The sequence below is a fragment of the Paroedura picta genome, chromosome 7, assembly GCF_049243985.1.
Source record: "Paroedura picta isolate Pp20150507F chromosome 7, Ppicta_v3.0, whole genome shotgun sequence".
NCBI lineage: Eukaryota > Metazoa > Chordata > Lepidosauria > Squamata > Gekkonidae > Paroedura > Paroedura picta.
This window is the reverse complement of record NC_135375.1, coordinates 20,890,972-20,912,450: the sequence shown is the minus strand read 5'-3', so window position 1 is coordinate 20,912,450 and position 21,479 is coordinate 20,890,972. Positions and strand designations below refer to the sequence as shown.

Below are 21,479 nucleotides of genomic sequence, written 5' to 3'. Positions count from 1 at the left end.
CAGACACCAACCACCACACTGTTTGTTTTCCCCTCGCTTATTTTCACCCAGATGCTTTCCACTGTAGATATGCTCTCCTTCACTAGAATTTCCTGACAGGTAAGCCCTTTCCTCACATACAGTGCCACTCCTCCACCTCTTCGATCTATTCTGTTTTTTCTGAACAGTTCATATCCATCCACCATTACATTCCAGTCATGAGAATCATTCCACCAAGTTTCTGTGATGCCTACTAGATCATACCTTTCCATCAGCATGAGAAGTTCCAGCTCTTCCTTTTTATTGCCCATGCTTCGGGCGTTAGTATAAAGACATATGGGAATATGGGCACACACATGTCTGACTACACGTGTTGGAAATTTGATGTTGCCTGTTGTACAGATAAGCTATCCCTAACTATGACAGTGATGCTCCAGCTTCTGTTCATGGAGCATGAGTCAGAGCTTCCCAAGGGCAAGGATCGGTTGCAGGTCAAGGAGGAAAAGACCAACTGCAGTGATTTTAAATCCTCATAAATCATAGTGGATCAGCTGGGTTTAATTGGGCTGTGCATCGCATCACACAGAATAAAAATTCTGAAGCATAAATAATTTCGTCCCCTCCCTACTGTTCTAAAACTGCAAGAAATAAATGACATATGCCTAGCATATTGCTTATTTTAGAACTTGTTGAAATCTAGTGAAACTGATGAATAGTAAATTTCAGGGCGGATTTTAAAAGTACCTCTTCACACAATGTAGAATTAACATGTGCTCCCTGCCACAGGTGAGCTTTAAAGGGAGATTAGTCAAATTCATGAAAGACAGATAAACCGTTGGCCATGGCTAAATGGAATCTCCCTGCCAAGATACAGGGTACAGTGTTCACAAGGTACAGTTTATGCACATATTATCTGTGTCTAGTGTAGTGGTTTAGGAGTGCAGACTTCTAATCTGGCAATCCAGGTTCGATTCTGCACTCCCCCACATGCAGCCAGCTGGGTGACCTTGGGCTCGCCACAGCGCTGATAAAACTGTTCTGACCAAGCAGTAATCTCAGGGCTCTTTCAGCCTCATCCACCTCACAGGGTGTCTCTTGTGGGGAGAGGAAAGGGAAGGTGAATGTAAGACGCTTTGAGTCTCGTTCAGTTAGAGAAAATTGGCATATAGGAACCAACTCTTCTTCTTCTTCTTCATATGTGTACTGAGTAATTTTCATGTTACATTCAGTTGATGTACAGGTGAATGTGTGCTTGAGAACATACATTTACCCAAATACTGGGCCCTGCTTTCATTTGCAAAACAAACCCATTTTGGTTTGTTCTGACCAGCAGTTGTATGCCTTGTGCATGCAGATTGTGGACAAGGCTAAAGGGGCAACAACAGGAAACAACTTTGGGCCATCCTTGCAAGCCTTTCTGGATGTCTATTCAGCCACTGTGGAAAACAAGATGCTCGACTAGATGGGCTTTTAGGCAGATCCACCAGCCTTTTCTTGTGTTCTTACATTGAATTTTATTCTACAAGCATTCACTAGCAGGAACAGCTACTTTTTAATCTGCAAGCTTCTTGAACTGCTCAGACTCGACAGTAGGCGCTCAACCCACCCACAGCCCCAAGCCCAGCCTACGCTCTGCCCGCGCCCATCCCGACCCCTACAGCTGCCCCAACACTGAGAGTCACACACCTAGCGTCCACTGTATTTGAAGGACAGCGGGCTTAATTTCTAGTATATTATAAAGGTGTTATATTATATGTTACAAGAGCCTCTTGTGACGCAGAGTGGTAAGGCAGCAGACATGCAGTCTGAAAGCTCTGCCCATGAGTCTGGGAGTTCGATCCCAGAAGGTTGACTCAGCCTTCCATCCTTCTGAGGTCGGTAAAATGAGTACCCAGCTTGCTGGGGGGGGGTAAACGGTAATGACTGGGGAAGGCACTGGCAAACCACCCCATATTGAGTCTGCCATGAAAACGCTAGAGGGGTCAGACATGACTCAGTGCTTACACAGGGGATACCTTTATCTTTACCTTTATGATATGTTATGAATATGTTATAAATCTACATTATCTGTCCGGCAGCAGCTGGACTTATGGATGCTTTAGGCTGAGCCTGCATTAAGCAGGAGGTTGGGCTAGATGGCCTGCATCGCCCCTTCCACTCTATGATTCTGAATTTCACCACAGAGGCTGGATTAAGTAATTGGGGATCCCAGGCTTGATAAACATTAAGGTTGACTAAAATGGTCGACTACCTATATGTTGTCTTCCATACAGCCCAGTATATTTGTCATCAGGTCTGTGGTACATTAGCATTGTTCTACAGCTAGATTTCAGGAGCTTCTAATCAAAAATGATTTAAAGGTAGGCATGTCAATCTTCTGGTGAAGGATCCTCCAACCCACTTTTGCCTGTCAGCCTGCCAATGTCATGTCCATTTTTGTGATGGCAAATGTTTGCCAAGAATCTAGAAACTCTATGATTATTCCATAGAGTTTCTAGAGCACCTCCAGGTTTCCTACAGGACATGATGTTGTTAGCACATAACCCCAATGTCATTTCAAGCTACTGGAGATGTCAGGCTACCACCTGGCATTTCTATTTAAATGACATGACTGGGTGGGGCTTAGTTGAGGTTCCAGGAAAGGTGAAAATAAGCTTGTTTGGGCTAGTATGAAATGCTGGTAGCAAAGAGGATGAAGCTGTACATCTCATCTTCTGTTTTTGATGCCCCAAGAGAGAAGGTGGCAAGAAATGTAAATTGCTGCCCCTGAGTACTCCCAGTGGAAATTCTTGTCAAGGTTACCTCAGGGGAAAAGGCAAACAAAGTGTTATCATGAAATTGAATGACACGCTCTCTAGAGAAAACTTACAGGATCAGTACAGTAGCCAGGTATTCATTTTGGACTATTGTGATTTAAAGACTGTTGAAATTCCCCATGTTATTTCAAGATTTCTCCATTCCAAGCGATTTGTGGTTTGAAAGGCAAGATGTACTGAAATCAGAAACTGATCCACCCAACTATAAAGACTGGAGTCCTGTGCTCTAGTCTAGTTTACAGCAACAACCTTATTGTATACTTTGGATTTAAGCTACGTTTTGGACCTGCTGACTTTGCTGGGCCTAACCAGGCTGAAATCTAGGAATTTTAATTTTGACTTGGTCTTTTATTGAACTGATATTTAAGTAGTTCAGCTATTTCAGCCATAGCACCGTTTCTGTAAACTAACAAATGTTGTACTGAAGTATATTATGCCCTACTAAGTCATAGCATGGTGGTGAAACCATCAGTCCGGTCCCTCCTCTGAATTCGCCTCCCTTGGGACATAGGAGATATTTGTAGTCCATCAAGGGCCAGGAGGAGGGATGGATGTGGGGGGTTTGATGGACATTATGAGTTTTTTAATTCTATTTTTATCCAACTCTTGTGAACTACCTTGAGCTGGCTGGCTGGGAGTAGCAGTAAATAAGTGAGAATGAATGAATGAATGAATGAATGAATGAATGAATGAATGAATGAATGAATGAATGAATGAATACCACAAAGAATCAGGCTAGAAAAGGCACTGGGAAATCCATGACAGGATTCTAGGAGTGCAAAAGGCTAATAGAAGCTGTACATAGATTTGTGTGGAGAAGGATGGGTGTTCTTTCCCCTATATTTATTTTTACCCATTGAAACCAACTCCCCCCGTAATATTATTAACCTTCAATTAAAAAAAAGAATGGGCAGCCAATCCTTTGCCCATCTCTCCCATGCCCCTCTTGTGACAGATCATAACAATGCGGGGGAGGTTGGTTTTGAGCTGTGAAGCTACATGGAGGAAGAAGTTAAACCTTCTCTTGGCCTCTCTGCAGCCCTGATGCAAATTGAGCTTCTGTGTGGCTTTTATTGTCATTTCCCAAATACTTTAAAAGCTGGGCGAGGGGGGATCCGGTCATAGATATCCCTGTGTCTCGTCCATTAAAAAAATAAAAACCTCTAAAATGATTTGGTTAAGTGCAACAATCATGGTTAACTCAGCTGGGAGAAAAGTCGCATTCTGTGTCATAAAACTGTTGCGATTGTGTAGATCATGGGTGGCCAAACTGAGGCTCTCCTGATTTCCATGGACTACAATTACCATAAGCCCCTGGTAATTGTAGTCCGCCGACATCTGGAAAGCCAGTTTGGCCTCCCCTGGTGTAGAGGTTACTAGCTGCAAGCCACTTAATGGAGCTATTTAAACCATCCAGGAGGAATAAGCTGATCCCTGCTCAGTCTGGGGTTGCCAACCTCTAGGTGGGGCCTAGAGATCTCCTGGAATTACAGTTAATTTCCAAACTACAGGGATGAGTTTTCCTGGATAGAGTTATAGAATATGGCCCCTTCCAACTAAAACACCCCTCCCAAATCCAATTCCTGGGGTTCCTGAACAAGATTTGGGGGGCATTCCAGGCTACTGTAGGAGGGGGGAAGTGAGAAAGCTGTGCTTCATTATCAAATATCCTTCAGGCTGCATAAATGTTCTGGTGGATCTCACCCAGTATCTGTGCCTGCCCTTGTTTCAGTTGGTGGTGCCCACAGGCCATGAATCATGAGATAATTTGAAGCTGCATATGTGAGCTATCCACCTGTCCTTAAATTTGTTCCTCTGTGGCTGCCTTATATTGGTCCACCTGCTTCCGGATTGCGTCCTTCTGATTCCAGGATATCAGGCAGAGAAAAGCCTTCTCCTACCCCTGTTACCTAAGGTCCTTTAACTAGAGGTGACAGAGGTTTACCTGGGATTGGGGCCAACTGCATATTGTGCTTGTGGTCTACAAATGATCCATGGCTTCTCTTCTAGCCCCCATTTTTGGGGCGAGGGAGACATTAATGCATAGTATGCAAGGGCACTAGCTTCAGGACTGCACCTAGGATGGTTTTGCATCCAGCCTAGGCTCATTCCGCTCCTGTAGGATAATGCACTTTCAGTGTGCTTTTGCAGCCTGGTTTTCTTGTGCAGAACAGGAAAATCTATTTGAAAAATGCATTGAAAGTGCATTAACCACTGTGTGCAGAATGGGCCCTAGTGAGCCAGGGAAGCAGGCATTTGAACAGCACAAGAGAAGGGAGGCTGACCATTCTGTGTAATGGCCAGGACCTTGAGATCTCCTGTGATTTCTTACAAGGCTCATGACTCCCAGCTGCCCAGGTCAGAGGCCACCAAGGGTTTATGAAGAGGATTTAGCTTTTGACTCTGTGCATGCTTCAGACTGCAAATAATCCCATGGTCTCCTGTGTGACAGAATGGTTCTTGGGCCTCTTCCCTGCCTTCAGCATCTTCCCTGCAGATGCAAAACCACATCTGCATTCTTTCTCCTTCTGTCTCTTTCCCTCTTCCCACTGGAATCTTTCCTCTTCACAATTTGGAGAGAAGCCACATTCTCTTCCCAGAATGACGCTGCCTGGCCAAAAAGATTTAACTATCCTAGTTCCTTCTCTTCGCATCCCACTTCCATGCTTTCTCTGCCTGGGGTGGATTGTGGAAGGAAGAACTTAAGGCCTAAATATTGGGAGAAAGTCAGGCTTCTAAATATTTCAGATAAATACATTGAAAATGGCTACAGCATGATAACTGAGGGGGATTTTACGTAATCCCAGGATTCTCCTATATGTCTACTTTTGTGGATATTGGCAATTTTAAGGAAAAATTGAAGTAGAGCAAAATGTTTTACATGTCAGAAAAATTTGAAGTTCTAAGTTTTTCAGGGCTTTATTGCTCCAGTTTATATAACCAAAGCCTGATAGTGGTTTTCTCTTTCGTGTAGACCTTTCTGCAAACCTTGGTATTATTTTTATCATAAAGTACTTTTCCTGTTTCCCATAGCTATCTGTCTGATCTATCTGTAGATTGCTATATCTATCGATTGATCTCTTTCCTTCTAATTAATTAATTGCGTTTCTAGACCACCCCTATCGAGTCTGTCATCTCGGGGCGGCTTACGTGCTTCTTAAAAAATTAAAACATTTTAAAAATCAATTCCTCTGCTTCTCACTCGCTTTGAAAATGGCTTGCTGGGGTTGTCATACACTTGACCGTACTCACATAGTTATATTTATTTTGAAATATTCTTTTACCTTGCCTGTCTCCTTTAAAGTTGGGCCGCAAGGCAGCTCACAAGAAAAGTCACGCTAAAGAAGTAGAACAGTAGAGAAAAGTGGCATACAAGAACCAGCTGTTCTTTAGTAGTATCAAAATTGTTTTCTATTGGCAACTTCAGTTTAGAAGGAGGAGGAGGATAAGAAGAAGAAGAGTTGATTCTTATATGCTGCTTTTCTCTTACCTGAAGGAGGCTCAAAGCGGCTTACAGTCGCCTTCCCTTTCCTCTCCCCACAACAGACACCCTGTGGGGTGGGTGAGGCTGAGAGAGCCCTGATATCACTGCTCAGTCAGAACAGTTTTATCAGTGCCGTGGCGAGCCCAAGGTCACCCAGCTGGCTGCATGTGGGGGAGTGCAGAATCGAACCTGGCATGCCAGATTAGAATCCCGCACTCCTAACCACTACACCAAACTGGCTCTCAATCTCTTAACAGAAAATCTGGTATATATGTTTTTTAATTTGAATATCATACAGCAAACCAAAGACTATTATACCAAATTCTATAAACAGTTACCCTTAGCTTAAGCATCAAACTTTCAGATTCTGCAAAAATGCATTGGGCCATTTCTTGAAGGTCAACGGCAAAGCTTACAGGATTTTGCAAAACTGACCCATTTTCATCCTGCTTCTGGATCCATTAACTCTGAATGCAGAATGTGGTTTTCAGTGCAGCCAAATGGAATTATTCAGAGCAGAAAGTATAAGTAACCTTGAATGCAGCCTTGGACAACCTTTTTTAGGCTTTGGCCTTCTTTGGAGCCACATGCCCTGTAAGAAAACAAGAAGAATGGTGGTGATATTTGATGCTTCAGTTTTACTCTGATGGGATGTACTTTGCTTGTTTGTTTGTTCAGGGCATTTCTGTCCCATTTTTCTGGCCAGTGGGAACCCGAAGTGGCATATGTCTCCAAAAAATACCAATACAATTTACAGAAATAATTTAAATGAACAAAACACAGTGGAAAGAAAAAACCTAGGGATGGGGAGTACACAAAACATCCTGGCCTGACCTGTTATCCCCTGGTGGTCCTTAAAGGCTGCGAGCCACAAGCAAAGAGCCTTTTCAGCTCTTGCTCTATGCCTTGTACACAAGAGCTAGGGGTTGCCAACCTTCAGGTAGGGCCTGGAGTTCTGGGTTTACAATTGATCTCCAGACTACAGAGATCAGTTCCCCTGATGGAAAAAGGCAGCTTTGGAAGGCAGACTGTGGCATCAGATCCCTGCTGTGTTTTCCATCAGTTCCTAGAGTGGCGTAATGGCACTTCCAGGTTTTCCCTGGAAGTGACATAAAATCATTGCCTGATGCTCCCCCCATCCCCACCCATCTCCTGACTCCCACAAGGTATCCCTGTTTGGCTCTCAGGTAGCAGCTGGCGGATGACTTTGTGGCAAATACTCAGGAGCCACTCCCAGAGCAGATACTATTGAGTTAGATCGCCTAGCTAAGTAGAAGTTAGAATCGTATGGGAGTATTATTCGCATGGTTGTTCAGCAGTAACCTAACTTGTGGCGCAGGGTGACATGCTGTCTGAAGCTCTGACCATGTGGCTGGGAGTTCAATCCCAGCAGCTGGCTCAGGGTTGACTCGGCTTTCCATCCTTCCGAGGTCGGTAAAATGAGTACCCAGCTTGCTGCTGGGGGATAAAATGTTAATGACTGGGGAAGGCACTGGCAAGGCCACCCTGTATTGAGTCTGCCATGAAAACGCTGGAGGGCGTCACCCCAAGGGTCAGACATGACTCGGTGCTTGCACGGGGGATACCTTTACCTTTATATGTAACTCCACTACCCCTCCTGCTTCATACAGAACCGAGGTAGGCCCTGGTTAAAACAGATTAGTTTGCTGCTGAAAAGTATAATTTGTGCCTCTCGTGTGGTTTTTCTATTATATTTATATATGTGATTTATATGGCTTATATTTATATTCCGCCTTTCCCCTGTGGCTCAGGATGGCTTACAATTCCAAGATTTTAAAAAACATAAAAATATAATAAATCCCTCCCCCCCCCACTCCTCGGCCAATAAAATACCTGCAAATAAAACAGGGTTGTAGGGTCGTATGTAACTTTTCCTCCTCCATTTTATTCTCACAACAGTCCTGTACATGGTACACAACAGTACATGGTGTAGTTAAGAGCGGAAACCTCTAATGTGGAGAACCAAATTGGATTCCCTACTCCTCTTCCACATGCAGCCAGTTGGGTGACCTTGGGCCAGCTGCTTGGAGGTGACATTTGTCCAGAGAGGAGGGGTATAAAAGCACAAATAAATTAAAAAATAGCTTCAGAGCTCTCTCAGCCCCACCTGCCTCACAAGGTGTCTGTTGTGGATAAACAAGAAGGGTCTGGATAAGCAAGAAGGGTCACCATTGGAGGTTGAGAGGGGACATGATAGCCCTCTTTAAGTATTTGAAAGGTTGTCACTTGGAGGAGGGCAGGATGCTGTTTCTGTTGGCTGCAGAGGAGAGGACACGCAGTAATGGGTTTAAACTTCAAGTACAACGATATAGGCTAGATATCAGGAAAAAAATTTTCACAGTCAGAGTAGTTCAGCAGTAGAATAGGCTGCCTAAACAGGTGGTGAGCTCCCCCTCACTGGCAGTCTTCAAGCAAAGGTTGGATACACACTTTTCTTGGATGCTTTAGGATGCTTAGGGCTGATCCTGCGTTGAGCAGGGGGTTGGACTAGATGGCCTGTATGGCCCCTTCCAACTCTATGATTCTATGACCAATGCTGATGTCTGTTTTGGTGGGGAATTCTGAAGTGGAGGAAGGACTGCCCTCCCCTTTATTGAACTCTGGCATGCCGGCAAGGAAGGTTATGAACCGGCACGCCATTAATCATTTAGAGATTATTTGACCTCGGTATCTTTGATGTTATATTTCATTAATGAAGGCCACGATCAGGTTCCCATTTCACCTTACACGTTTTGTTATTTAAGCCTGTTCTTATTTGCAGGTGTTGTCCATTAGATCCTGTTTACATTTTTTAGCACAATGACAGGTGAATTTTGATTCCTCTGTAATAATCTCAGCAAGTGGAAAGGGCCTGCTTAGTATTAGTTTTGTCTGCTGTCCCCCCACCCCACCCCCAGCTTCAGGGTGCATTTTAGAAGATTAAAAGACAGCAACCGTTCATTATCGCTCTCTCTTCCACATGGTTCCCAATCATCTAATGGAGTGAGTAGGAATGGTCTTGTTCAAAATAGAATCAGTTGTGAAGTTCTCAAGCTGGCCCCCATTTAAAAAGAATGGGAGAAGAAGAAGCGTTGGTTTTACACCACACTTTTCACTACCTGAAGGAGTTTCAGAGTGGCTTATAACGCCACAGCTGGTGGCGTCTAATACAGGACGCCCAGAGAGCAGTTCCTCCTCCCTGCCGGGGCCTGCCACAATGACACAGATGCCCCAGTCCCTTTCCCCTGTTCTGCCGAAGTAGGGAGGGGACAAAATAGCCCATGCTGAGGCGATTGCGTCTATTCTTGGTGAGAGGTGCAATGCCCCTGGGCAGAATGTGTCACAACTGGAGATCACAGGTGGATGTAGAGGTGCGGCAGCAATCTCAGGGGTGCAACTGAGCAGTGTGGCACTGGCGAGCATGGTGAGTAGTTTGGATCCCTTCCAGATACAAGCCCCTATACCCCGAGTAGAGAAATTGGTGTCCTCGCCATTTTGGCGCCCCCTGTGGTGGACTGGAATAGCCAGTGGCAACAACTATGGCTACAGCAGTCAAGACCTGGCAGAGGCGCCTCAGCCAAATTCAGCTGGTCCTGGACTACAGTCTGCTAGAACAGGGGTAGTCAACCTGTGGTCCTCCAGATGTCCATGGACTACAATTCCCATGAGCCCCTGCCAGCAAACACTGGCAGGAGCTCATGGGAATTGTAGTCCATGGACATCTGGAGGACCACAAGTTGACTACCCCTGTGCTAGAAGGCAGGGGGTGAGTTCTTCACCTTCATCTAGTGATGATTCAGACTCACCTCTTGAAAGGGAGAGCAGACATCGCACAAGAAGGAAAAGAGCCTGGCCCAGGGGAGAGAGAGCCCACCTTTGCAGCTGCACAACAAAAGACCAAGGCTGACTAATAGTCCATCACAGCGCTTGGAAGCAGAGAGAGAGAGGGGTACTGCTAGTCTGTGGCTACTTCCATGCCGGTTCCTTCAGAGGCGGAAGAAGGTGAATGGTCCGGAGAAGAATCAGATACAAAAGAGACCTCTACCAGACTCTTTCAGGCAGAGCATTTTCAGAGGCTGTTTAAGAAGGTTACCGCAAGCCTGAATTATGAGTCTTGACTATCTAAATAGCACAGACGCAGGCAAGCCAAGGAAGTCAGCAAATTGGGACATTAGGGGTTTTAAAAAGCCGTCTAACAAACTCTCAGTGTGCCCTTTCCCAGAGGTGTTTGAGGATGTCATGAGTGTGGAATGGGCAGTCCCTGGCAGCAGCATCGCCTTACGTGGGTTGGCAAAAAGGTTTTACATGCTTCCAGAGGATACTATGGAGGATTTAAAGGCATCAATTGTTGATGCTCCCGTGGTGGCCATGTTGTCAGGAGCTGTCTTAACTAAGGATGGTGACAATGTCTTAAAAGACCCTGTAGGCAGGAAAAATGAGACGGCATTAAAGAAGGCAGGCACATGAGACAAATTCTTTAGCCATGAGACCTGATGCAGTGCTAGCTGACTTTGCAAAGGGCTGCTGTTATTTGGGCAGACGATCTGTTACAGGATCCAGAGCCTGACCCACTGTTATTAAGATGGTCTCTTTTAAAAATTAAGAGCGCCTGCCAATTTTCTGCAGATGCATCACAGGGTGCTCTGCAATTCTCAGCTAGAGCCCAGGTGGCAGATAGAGTAGCAAGGAGAAACATGTGGCTAAAACATTAGAAGGTAGATACCCTTCCTTAAGGCTACAGAGGAATTCTCTGGAAGACTCCTTTTTTGGGAAAGGGCTCTGGAGAAGGTGTTGGTAGAGACTAAAAAAAGCAATGCCTTCTACTTCTACACAAAAAGACATGGACTTTAAATCAAAGTCTCATCACTTATTTCATTCATACAGGATGCAAGAAAGTCAAAGGGATCATTTCAGGGGAGGAGATTCCTTTTCTTATCCAGATTCCAAAAGAGACAGTTCCAATCTAACAAGCCAAGAGATAGAGCAACAGGCCCCAAAATATCTTTTGCATGATGCCTAGAGAGGTGGCTGGCTCCAAAGATTTTATCAGATTTAGAAACGTTCCACTACGGACCTTTGAGTATTATCCCTTTTGGAGCATGGTTACAAGATAGAATTTTCCAAGTTACCCCAACACAAATTTGTAGTATCACCACTACATCAAACAAGGAAAAGGCTCAATGGCAGGCCATTCAACACCTGCTAGAGATAGGGGCCACAGAGCAATTCCCAACAAGGAAAGGTTCAGAAGGGGTATAGTCAGTATGTCAAGGGGACTTTGGAATGTGACCATGGACTGGTTACGTTGGATGGATGTAGATCCCACAGAATGGAAGATCAACACACAGGGTTTTCAATAGATAACAGAATGCTTTGGAGTACCAATAATGGACTTGTTTGGCATGGTGAAGAATCATCAGGTGGACACATTCACATCCAGATTCAAGGACAACAAGGCAGAGGCGATGGATGCTCTTATGCAAACCTAGCCTCAGGGACTCTTGTATGCATTTCCTCCCGACTCCGATGTTAAGCATAGGCTGCCTAAGGAGGTGGTGAGCTCCCCCTCACTGGCAGTCTTCAAGCAAAGGCTGGATGCACACTTTTCTTGGATGCTTTAGGATGCTTTGGGCTGATCCTGCATTGAGCAGGGGGTTGGACTAGATGGCCTGTATGGCCCCTTCCAACTCTATGATTCTATGATTTCTACTAGGAATTGCTATGGCCAGGAGGGGGTCTGAAATGGATGCTCTTTCCATTAGAAAAGATAATTCTTTGATCCCAAAGGTTTCACACTGATCAACCGATCATACATCCTTCCTTTTCCTAAACGCAGTTATAGCTTCTGAGCCTATTGACTTCAGTGGAGTGAGGAAGGGTGTGTGGTTAACTGGCTGACACTGTTTACTTCTTCATTCTTCTAAAGACAGATCGTATGACATGTTTTGGTTTTTGGCATAGCAAATTCTGACACTCATTGTTATATACAATAAAAGTAGTACTGAAAAGGTATGTTTTCCCTCTAGGTCAATTAAAGATCAAAGGATTTAATGTTGGTATTTGCCCAGTTTTTTCTGTTGCTAACGTGATCTTATTTCAAGATTTCCAGTGGGTGGTCATGATAGGCCAGCATCCAGTGCACGTTTACTTGGAAGTAACTCCAAAATGAATTTATTAAGTCTGATGTGTCAGCAAATAAGGATGTGATCAGGTTTCATTTCTGTTGGACCCAAAACAATTAACTGTATTGGGGCTCCATAGAAACTCAGCGTATTTATTCACTGTAGCATAATCTTTTGACAATGAAGCGAGAGTTATACTAAAATTAATGTCTAGAGGAGGATTAGGTTAGCCAGATTGCAGACTTTTATTGCATCATAAGAAACACCATTTGCAAACTTTGGCACAAACAGTGCCATTTTTGTTATAAGCATAGAAGCAAAGGAAAACAAAGAATTGATTGACCTTCAATCAATATATATTATAAAGAAAAAGGCCTTCAATCTGAGTGCTGCAGGTGGTATCCCCAGTTTTGAACATAGAATCTTATTAGGAGATGTTATATAAGGATTAAATATGTTCAAAGGAGGATTAGATTTTGGTGTCAACATATTTGCTACCCTAGAACTTTATGATGGCCAAACATGAAATTCAAACCAGTTTAGAGATGCATATTCACTGACATTCTTTCTTTGTTTTTGGAACAGCTAACATGCCTGAGAATTATCCCAAGCCTCTGGGAGATGTGGTGGATTTTATTCAAGCGACCATCAAAAGACTGAAGAGGTCACCGGATAAACCAGCTCAGTTTTTTTCTAGGCGGGAGAGAAACCGGCAAAATTCAGCAAAGAAGATAATTAATTCCAGCAGCAGAAAGGGACGGAGAGGCCAAAAGGCCAAAAACCGGGATTGTGTCTTACAAGAGATACACTTAAACGTGACCGACTTGGGTTTGGGATACTCTACCAAAGAAGAACTCATTTTCCGATACTGTAGTGGGACATGCGAGGCCGCTGTAACCCTATATGACCAAATTTTAAACAATTTAACTCAAAATAAAAAGTTGGTCAGTGACAAAATCAGTCCACAGCCTTGCTGCAGGCCCACTGCTTTTGATGATGACCTTTCGTTTTTGGATGATGACCTAACAACTTACCACATATTAAGAAAACATTCCGCTAAAAAATGTGGATGCGTGTGACGTCCTTTTGTGTGCGGACAGTGTGACGCTCTTGCATTCCTGCTAAAACGGCAATGAAGGGACCAAGGCTCCCAAGGTGGTGGAAGGATGGCTGAAAAGGAAGAGGACAACAGGAACAAGAACCGGCGTTGGCTCTATGCATTAAGCACGAAATAAAGCTCATGCAGGGAAACTTGCAGAAAGTCTCTGCTTTTATTCTGAAACCTTGTAAAAAAACAAAGCAAAAAGGAAGGACAGAGTTTCTGGAGTAAGTCTCTGTTTCAAGTTCTTCATCAGAGAAGGTCTTATATGGCAGATTCTTGCATGGAGGGAATCTTTTCCACTAATACATGGCCGGAGGAATCTCAGTGGCTGCAGCATACACCTGTGCTCCCCTCAATGGACTAGTTTTCCTGGGTGGCATAGGAGAGACTGAGTCCTCTTCTGCCCCAGGTCACGGGGTTACCATGAGTGGGGGTGAGAAAACCCTACATGGAAGGAGCCCCCCACTTGCAGCCCTCTTCCATGTCAGTGTCAATTTTCAGAAAGTTTCTTGACATTCTAGTATGAGAAGAGTTGCAGCATGGGTTCTTCATAAGAGTGGGGTTCTGGATCACCCACATCATCCAATAGCAGGGGAAAGTATTCACGCTGCTAAGAATGGAGTGAGATGTTATCAGAAATATTTCAAGGTACTAAGGCAAGGTTTCCCAACCAGGATACTACTACACAGTACCACAAAGGCCCCTCAATGGTACTTCAACATGGGGGGCGGGATTCAAAATGGCAGGTGGGGAGAGGCCTCTTCCACCTTGTAAAAGAAAAGGATTTTGTCATTTAAAAATGTCTACTCTTATTTGGGCAGGTTGACCCTCCCCTCCCAAAGTGGCCAGTGATGGAGTGGGAAGAGGAGGGACGCCTACTATTGTCACCCGAGTCTCCTCTCACTTCTGGGGTGCCTGGCAGGGAGTTGTGGCTGGCTGACATCACTTCCTGGTACCTCGAAGCCTGACCAATATTTCAGTGGTACCTCCATGGTCAAATGGCTGGAAAAGGCTATACTAAAGGATAGTCAGGCACAAGTTTCAATTAAGCTGAAATCTTAGAAAACCCTCCAAAATTAAATCCAAGAAATTATTTTTGAAAGCTTGATCCCTTTTTCATCCTACTCATTTAGAGTTCTGTTCTTTCCCATTCTCTGTCAAGCCTCTTTCTTCAAAATAGGTGCCAAAGTTATCATGAGATAGTGACGTTGGGAACAAAAGTTCCTTATTTTTCTTTTTTTTTTAAGTATTAAGAATTAGAGGAAACCAACACTAAACAAATCACTTACTTTGCCTTTTGCAAACAAGCTACAGAACAATCTCAAACTTGATGTCCCAGTTCTGCAGGACTTCTGTAATTTGCCTCCAAGTCCACATCCACCAGCAGACTCCTCCCCCAGTTTCCAGCTCTTACAATGTGAAGAGCAACCATCAACCAATGTAGGTGGAGCGAAGAAAGCTTTAAGAGAACTGCTTGGTGAGAACAGCCTTAAGAGAACTTTGACTAGCCCAAGGTCACCCAGCTGTCTACATGTGGTTGTGAGGGGAGTGAAACCCAGTTCTCCAGATCAGAGTCTGCTGCGCCAGTCGACTGGAGCACCGGTGTATGCTGCGGCAAGTGAAGACTCCTCAGGTCGCATATTGGTGGGAAAGGTTCCCTTTGTGGAATAATTTGCCATACAAAACCTTGTCTGATGAAGAACTCGAAACAGAGACTTACTCTGGAAACACTGTCCCTTGCTTTTTTAAAATAAGGTTTATCACACACTTTCTCAACCAGGGTTTCACGAAAACCTGGGGTTTCTTGACAGCCCTGAAAGGGTTTCCTGAACTGGTGGGACTTAATTATTTTTAACATGTTTTTAAAAAAATTGTTAGACATCAGGTGATACGAGCTTATATGGTTATGTCAACCCAACCCCCTCCAAAAATGGCCACTGATGGGCCTGGATTGGGTGGGAAGGGGAGGGACCCCAGGTGGGCGTGTACACAACTATGCTCCCCAGTCGTATTCTGCACGATCGCGCCACTTCTGGGGTTTCTCAAAGTCTGAAGAATGTTTCTCAATGGTAAGAATGTTGAGACAGGCATCGTTTATGAGAGTAAAAGAAGAGACTTTCCGCAAGTTTCCCTGCATGAACTTTATTTCATGTTTAAGGCATAGAGCCAACAGAGGTTCTTGTTCTGGTTGCACCCTGAACAGTGTTCTCCAGAAGTTTTTGCTGAGAAGGAAGAGGACCAAGCATACCAGGAAAACAGTGGTCGTGGGAGCCTGGTTAATTGAAAATCCCGTACAGGAGGTTGGAGAAGAGGCAACAGTCGGGGATTTCTTGTTTCTACAGGAAGGCAAAATACGAGGCAGCAAAGCTCAGGGGTGGAGATCCAGGATGGATGGAGATAATCTACACAGTTTGCTTGAGGTGACCCATCATTGGCAATACTTGGCTAGGTACGTGCTTAACAACACAACTTCTGCTTGGCAACTTGCTTCTCTCTCAGTTTTTCCCGTCCTAGATCCGAAAGTTACAACCAATTACCACTGGTCTTTATTCCAATGCAGAGGCACAATTTGACTTTCACATTAAAGAGAGCATGAATAATGGTAATTTATTTTGAGATGTGTAGGCAGATGGGCCATGTTAGTTCCAGATAACATGTCAATAGATAGTGAAGCCAGAGATAACCCTTACACAGAGATGTATTACCAATGCTCATTTGTAGGTGGTGACCACTTCATCCCTACTCCACTCAATTTTCCCATCTACCAGCTATCTGTTCCACCAGAGGGCAAGGGGACATGGCTTGGTACCAACCAAGTCTGCCCACTAGAAATGTGGATGAACTCAACTATATGAGGGCCCCATTCTTCATTGGGTGAACACAAATATCCAAAGTACATGGGTGGAAGGGAGCAAGAACATAAAAAGGAACTAAGGTGGACAAGAAGGCAGTCTGATCTTCAGGAGGAGAGAACATCTTTTTTTAAGAGGGCATCAGTTGTGACTAGTTTCTCTGGGTGACGTAGGAGCAACTGAGTACTCTTCTGCCCCAGGGTACTAGGTTACCATGAGTGTGGTGAGAAGACCCTGACTATATGGAAGGAGCCCCCACTTGCAGCTCTTCTCCATGCCAGTGTCAACTTTCAGAAAGTTTCAGACATTCTAGAATGAGAAGAGGTGCAGCATAGGCTCTTCATAGGAGCGGGGTTCTGGACCACCCACATCATCCAATAGCAGGGGAAAGTATTCACACTGCTAAGAATCAACTGAGATGTTCTAAGAAACATTTCAAGGTATTAAGGCAAGGTTTCCCAACCATGATACCAAGGTAGCATACGGTATCACAAAGCCCCTCCCAAAGTGGCCAATGATGGGGTGGGAAGAGGAAGGACCCTTGCCATTGCCATTGAAGTCTCCTCTCACTTCTGGGATGTGTGGCAGGGAGATGTGGCCAGCTGACATCACTTCCTGGTACTTTGAAGCCTGAACAATATTTCATTGGTACCATCATGGTCAAATGGTTGGAAAAGGCTGTACTAAAGGATAGTCATACACAAGTTTCAATTAGCTGAAGTTTTAGAAGGTCCTCCAAAATGAAATCCAACAAATTATTTTGAAAGGGTGATCCCTTTTTCATCCTACTCACTTAGAGTTCTGCTCTTTCCCATTCTCCGTGAAGAGAAGTTGTGTTTTTAATCACTAGTTCGCGGCTGGGCTACACCATGAAACCATGCGGATCTTTTCGTTGTTGTGTTGTTTACAAAAGGACTGAGATCACTTACTTAATTAACTGCATTTCTATTTGGGGTCGTCATGAGTGAACAGACTACTTGATGCAATGCATCCAGTCAGAGACAAATCTAGAGAAAGATATTTATTGAGATTTTAAGTTATTATGATTATTATTTATTACAGTTCATGAGTTTCCTTTCCTTTATTTATTAAAGCTTCTTTCTTCAAAACAGGTGCCAAAGTTATCATGAGATAGTGACGTTGGGAACAAAAGTCCATTGTTTATTTTCTTTAAAAAATATTAAGAATTAATCACAGGAAACCAACACTAAAAAAAAAATCACTTACTTTACCTTTTGAAAACAAGCCACAGAACAAGCTCAGACTTGATGTCCCAGTTCTGCAGGACTTCTGTAATTTGCCTCCAAGTCCACGTCCCACCAGTGGACTCCTCCCCCAGTTTCAAGATCTTACAAAGCCAGGAGCAAACATCAACCAATAAGCTATAAACAGCCTTGAGTACAAGGATTTAAACCAGGGTTGTCAGTTTCCAGGTGGGACCTGGGGATCCCCTGAAATTACAGCTCCTCTCCAGGTGATAGAGATCAGTTCCCCGGGAGAAAATGGCTGCTCTGGAAGTGGTCTCTATAGCAGGGGTAGTCAACCTGTGGTCCTCCAGATGTCCATGGACTACAATTCCCATGAGCCCCTGCCAGCGTTTACCCAACTGAGATAGCCGTCCTCCCAGGCTTCACCCCCAAATCTCCAGGAAATTCCAACTTGGATCTGGCAGTCCCACATGGCAAGCCGACTTTAGACCATCTCTGTCATCCAGACAGTTAAGTATGTCTGCAGGGCCCGGCATATGTGCAAGAAGGTCATGTAGATTTGGCAATGCGTGTTCATTAGCATCATGATGCTTCTCTGTGGCCCACTGAAATAACTGAACAGGACACTTGGTGGAAGTGTGAAATGGACATGGCCATCCACATCTGCTAGCCTTCAAATTGTTTTACACAGAACTAGATGTAGATCAGGACCCAAGTTGTTTTGCATGGAACTACAGCTCAAGTAGGGCACATTGACAAATATTGCTCCACCCCCCTCAAAAAAATTTAATCTGTTTTCAGCAGTTTTCGTCTTCAGCTGAAGTGCAAACATCAAAGTGGGCAAAGGAAAATGGAAAAGTCTTCCCAACACTTTTGCATCATCCTAATGTGCTATAAAGTTGAAAGTATCCCTGGTCACCTTTGCAGTGTACAGAGAGGATGAGGCAAACCCAATGAGAAAAGTCAGAGAAATTAGTAGGTAACATTTTACAGGGCAGGAAATGTTGCCGTACAATTTTCTGCAGTTATAGCATTCTAAGTGCAATCATAGAATGGTATAACGTTCTTCCAGATTCCACTATATGTTCTGGTGCTGCCCTGTACAATTTTGATTTTGATGTCCACTAATTTCTCATATTTTCCCCACCCTTTCTCATTTTAATTATTTTTTTAATTACTGTGGGTTTGGAAATTACTGGCTGATCCTCAGACTTTTCTGTTGAAGAGGAGATCTAGTAGTGTGAGCTGTAGGAAGGGAAATGTGAAATTCATACCAAAACAACCAATAGGCCTTGCAGCTTTTGGATTGGCTACTCCTAACTGAGAGCTATTCTCCAAATTCAGAGACGTGGGTATATAGAGAACAGAGACTGAACCAAGGACCTTCTGCAGTCAAGGCTTATGCTGTCCGACTCAACTAAGAGCCATCCATCACCATGCAAAAGAAAAATCTGTAATGCAGTATTGAGTAGATTTCCCAACCCTATATGTGATTAGGGGCCAAAGTAGAAGGACAGCACAACCAACCAGCTCTGCCAAGAATTATAGCACGCCAACAGCACCCAACTGTCTAAAATTAAGAATTCATTCAACATCAAGCAGTTGAGCAAATGCAATCATCCCTTCATTTTGAAGACAAGTCCCAGATTGCAGCGGAAATATTCTCTTAATTCCATCCATTTCTCATTATTCCTGTGAGCTCCTATTAACCCCAAAGAAATACTGCAGAACTGGGATTAACATCAAATGGGGGGGGGGAATAATAATAATTGAAGTGCAATTTATATTTTTTAATCTTTATACCGCTGATTTGCTAAAACCAATAAAATGGTTGCAGATGTGAGAAAGCTGTTAATGCTGCAATCAGTGAGACTCAAATCCAACTGACTGCAGGGACACTTCGGGCCCAGTTTAAATATGATGTCAAGGGTGGTTTTTTATAAAGGGAAAGAAAGCTTACCTGTGCGTGTGGGGAGGGGGGGTGATCCTGTTCTGTGACATGCATAATGCAAGTTAATTATTCCTGGGTAGGTAGCATAGTGGGGATCTTTGGGCCAGTGTTAGTTAATGAGCAGCAATCTAATTTAAATCTGATTCTATGCCAGGGGTAGTCAAACTGCGGCCCTCCAGATGTCCACGGACTACAATTCCCACAAGCCCCTGCCAGTGAATGGACATCTGGAGGGCCGCAGTTTGACTACCCCTGTTCTATGTCCATAGAAGTCTGCATGCATATGCATTTGTCAAGCCAACCCCTCCAATGTCCTATTTAAACTGGGCCTGGACCTGAAAGGTGCCCACCTTTCTCCAGATTTCCCTGTACATGTTCACTTTCTCCTCAAGCCGTTTCTTGCCCTATTGCTGCAGAGGGCTCCTGTAAACCCATCCTTATAGAGTCAAGTTCAGGATCGCAAGCCTGGATTTGACATCAAATCTGATTTAAAATGAAGATAAATCGAACTTCCCAAAGGTAAAGGTACAATATGGAAAGACTGTGGTGAAGTAATGCATAATCCAACTAGCATTCGGTGGGGATATTTTAAAGTTGTATGTTGAGATGACAAAAGCACATCGTTGAAAACACGAAACAGCCATCTGCTGAGCCCAGTCAGGGCCAGTGTTGTCTACTCTGACTGGCAGCAGCTGTCCAGGATCCTGTGTCTGGATCAAGTACTCCTGTATTATGTTTCGCTTTGTTCCCTTCTGCCATGGATCATACCTCTGATGCTTCATGTGCAAGTCCCATTGGCTTCAATGGGTGGGATTTGAGCAGCTGCATAACAAGGCTATGGAATTCATTTGGATATCGTTGGCTGGTGAGCGCTCATATAATATCCAGGAAAGGGGATGATGCACAAGGCTTCTATTTGGATCCCTCAGATATTTCTACTGTATTAATAGGATTCACCATGTAGCCGCCTGCCCAGAAAACAGAGCACAAATAGGCACCGCTGGCAGGATGGATTGTGGGGCAGCATGCCTCATTTTGTATGGCTGTTTTTTTTTGGGGGGGGGGGGACAGTTCTGTGTTGCTTCTATAAGGCAAACAGTAGAAAACCCCGATCCAGTGGTGTGCTTTCTGATCAGTTCTCTGCTACTGAAGAGATGGGCTGGGCTTATGTGATTTGTTTCCCCCCCAGACAACACACCTGTTTGCCACCCAAATCAACTAAGGCTGCCAGAGTACAATTTGGAAGACTTCTCATGAGTCACGTTAATAGCTGTCCTTCAGGCAACGCCGTGTAAGAAACGTGGTTCCTACGTTTACTTTCAGCTGCACCATAGCTTGCATTATCGATTGCCTGGTATCATCCTGCCCTAATCACATGGAAGTGGAATTTCATTTCAGAATGTTAGGTTGGTTTTCAGCACCTTAACTGGAGTTCGCATGTCCACATCTGCAGTGGGTTTTCAATCGAGCCTGATAAATTTGGTCTCCGCTTTCATCCAGTCTCAGACATTTAAAAACTGCAGAAAAAGGGTAAAGTTTGTGATTTTTTTAAAAAAGAAAAAACAGATCATCATTCTCTGGGGAGTTTTACTTTACCTACCATTACGTCTCAAATATTTGTGTTACTCAACCAAAGTTCTCTACAGACTTTATTTTTGTACAATATGCATTTTATACACTTTTTATGAAATAAAGCTCATTTCTATCGTTACCTGGATGTAAGCCTTAGTCCTTGTTCTGTCTTTAAGAATAACTTGTCTTCTCATCCGTTACCCACACATACACACACACACACACACACACACACACACAGATTTGTTTTTCTGACTCATCTGACATCTAACATTTTGCTGCTGTCCTAGTTTTTCCTTAGAATTTCAGGCCCAGGGTGGCTAATCGTTATCCATTGTTGTTCCTCTATATATTTATGAAACAGCCTAGGGGGTGGGACATGTCTGGCTGTCC

The 21,479-nt window shown here is 44.0% G+C and overlaps 1 protein-coding gene across 3 annotated transcripts in view; it reads left to right on the top strand.

Moving 5' to 3' along the window:
* Positions 1–21,225, top strand: part of GDNF (glial cell derived neurotrophic factor) — a 42,881-nt gene extending 21,656 nt beyond the window's left edge. For all 3 annotated transcript variants that reach the window (XM_077347004.1, XM_077347006.1, XM_077347003.1), the window contains one exon: positions 12,987–21,225. In XM_077347004.1, the coding sequence (XP_077203119.1) occupies positions 12,987–13,480 (494 nt within the window). In that variant the 3' untranslated portion in view covers positions 13,481–21,225. The remainder of the gene's footprint in view (positions 1–12,986) is intronic.
* Positions 21,226–21,479: the final 254 nt, after the last annotated feature.